Genomic DNA, 2,415 nt, shown 5'->3' with positions numbered 1-2,415 from the left:
CCAGTCTGCTCTGTAGCTTTGTTTTGGTCGCTGTTACCGCAGAAAATCACAAAGATAGGATGTTACAGATAGGATGAGTCTTGAACTGAATTTACCTGTGTCAAGAGGCACAGATGCACCGACTGATGTAAATGGGAGAGAATACCGCAATTTTTAAAATTTTTCTAAATAAAAAAATCACTCAGACTCTGATCGTCGATAAATTTATATATATATATATATATAAATATATATATATACACTTTTTTCTGTGCGGCCCGGTACTAAATGACCCACGGACCGGTACCGCTCCCTTAGAGTATGTAGATTTCCATAATCTTGCAAACATCTCCAAATTAGGATTACAAGGTTAAAGCAGAATAGCTTTACATTACTCCATGCTGCCATCCTGTTAACTCTTTTAAATCTCAACTCTCAACCAGCCTTAATAAACCATTAGCTGCATTCCCATTACAGATGTGGGCAAAAAATATGTCAATACGCTAATCAATTCAGAAATGAAAAGTTTAGCAGTTGCGATATTTTAAATATATGCAGATCACGACTGTTTTAATTAAAAGAAAAGGGGTTTTCATTGAAAACTTAATATAAGAATTTGATACGAGCAAAAATCCCACCGCATCAAAGTGTAAACATTATTTTTTTCAAAATTGCAGTGTTTCCAATTAACAATTTTATTTTAGAAATTGCAATATGATGGTTAATAGAAAAACAGCTAGAGATGTGTTTCAACATACGCTAGAAATACAATTTTGTTTTGAACTAACTAAAATTGTCTTTCATTGTATTGAAATATTTAATTTTCAGCTATAGATTTTATTTAAACTTTCTCAAAAGCAAAACAAGAACATTTTGGGAACCACTGCATTAAACCAGAATTCTGAACTACTCCTGACCACCAGTTAATAAGAAGCAGCAACAATAATGTACGAAAGTATAACAGTGGCAAAATACTTACATCTTCTTTCTCTCATCCTTTTTATGTCTTCATCAGTCTAAAGAAAAAAAAAAAAGAAAATGTAATTAATTCATAAGAATTAGTTAAGTTAATGTAACCGTTTAACAGGATTCAGGGTGTTTTTTTTTCTTACAAGTTCTTTAATCTGCTTTCTGTGTCTGGTGTAAGGGTTTTTGAGATGGCTTGTCAAATCAAATATGGTTGGAATGGCTGTATCCTTCAGGACTGTCCTATAGGGACTCTGAAATATAAAGCCATAGTGTAAATTATACATAACTATGAGATGTAAAAAAGTGCATAAAACAAATAAAAGCATCTAAAGGAGGAAAGGAGTGGTGTGGCTCACCGTTTTGCACACCAGGGCTGGGTCAAAGTGTTTGGCACATAACCTGTAATGCTTATTCAACTGGTCCGCTGTTTTGGCTTCTAGATCTGCCCTGCGGCAATTCTCTACCCAGATTCTGCATCTAAAAACAGATACACATACCAGGTTATAAAAACATGCCATTTCACTTTCTCTTTTGAAAATGTAGTCACACTCTCTAGAATAAGTGTTTCAATAATTTTATAAATATCTTTTTACACTATTATGATTCAAACATTAAATTTATTTTTTTAAGCGAAGGAGATCTTTCTCATTTGTTCCTTGTAGTGGAAACTTGAAATGTTTGATCTTAGAATCCAGTGGTGTAATTAAATACCTTGAAATCTGCATTACTGCTGGGAACTGAAACATGTTATTATATACTTAAATAATTTTTTGCAACGTTTCGAGCATTAATATAAGTATAGGCAGATATTGAACACTTCTAATCACAAAAGTAAGCCAATAAGTAAACCTGAGCTGGTATTGTTTATTTCAATCTAACTGCTATTTTTTCTGTTTTTAGGAGAGAGAGAGCGGGCTGGACTGGTTATACGACACTGATACAGCACCCCTTTGTCACCATGGGTTCATCTGCTTTTCACTTCCAACCCATTCCTTATAAAAATCTGTATTTAATTAAGATACAACATTCATTGTTTTATCTCTGTGAAAATGTATGCTTTCAATGGACCTTTATCATTAACAATTAAGATATAAGAAAAATATGTGAATTGGATAACTTTAAATCTGTAAAAATATAGAATTTTGACACCAAAGATGAGTAGAAACCCAGATACAAAATAGACTAGGAGGTAATGCCTTTCAAGTGTCTGAAAGTCGTGTACAGTAGGGCAGTTTCTAGTAAAGTAAGTTAACCAGGCAGCAACTGTCCAGGTTAAAGTGCGAACAAAGTGATGAGACTTCATAGTTACAAGACTTTAAGATAGGGTGGCCAGATGTCCAGCTTTAGGGCAGCCCTGCACTGTCCGGCGTCGCATCCAGCTGGACGTGTATTTCTCCTCCTTTATGAGGCACTAGGCTTGTAGAGCAGATTTTTATTAACTTTTTTTTTTTGCTGTGCTGCAGCACA

The 2,415-nt window shown here is 34.2% G+C and overlaps 1 protein-coding gene across 1 annotated transcript in view; it reads right to left on the bottom strand.

Annotated features, from left to right (window-relative positions):
- The window catches only part of LOC107083791 (52 kDa repressor of the inhibitor of the protein kinase-like), an 8,437-nt gene that overhangs the window by 4,317 nt on the left and 1,705 nt on the right, over window positions 1–2,415 (bottom strand). The window contains exons 2-4 of the mRNA XM_015373265.1: window positions 1,305–1,425; window positions 1,092–1,199; window positions 959–995 (exon numbers count right to left, since the gene is read on the bottom strand). Coding sequence (XP_015228751.1) covers window positions 959–995; window positions 1,092–1,199; window positions 1,305–1,425 — 266 coding nt within the window. The remainder of the gene's footprint in view (window positions 1–958; window positions 996–1,091; window positions 1,200–1,304; window positions 1,426–2,415) is intronic.

Source organism: Cyprinodon variegatus, unplaced genomic scaffold (genome assembly GCF_000732505.1).
Source record: "Cyprinodon variegatus isolate N-32 unplaced genomic scaffold, C_variegatus-1.0 Scaffold4, whole genome shotgun sequence".
NCBI lineage: Eukaryota > Metazoa > Chordata > Actinopteri > Cyprinodontiformes > Cyprinodontidae > Cyprinodon > Cyprinodon variegatus.
Note: the sequence above shows the minus strand (reverse complement) of the source record. Positions and strands in the feature narration are given on the sequence as shown.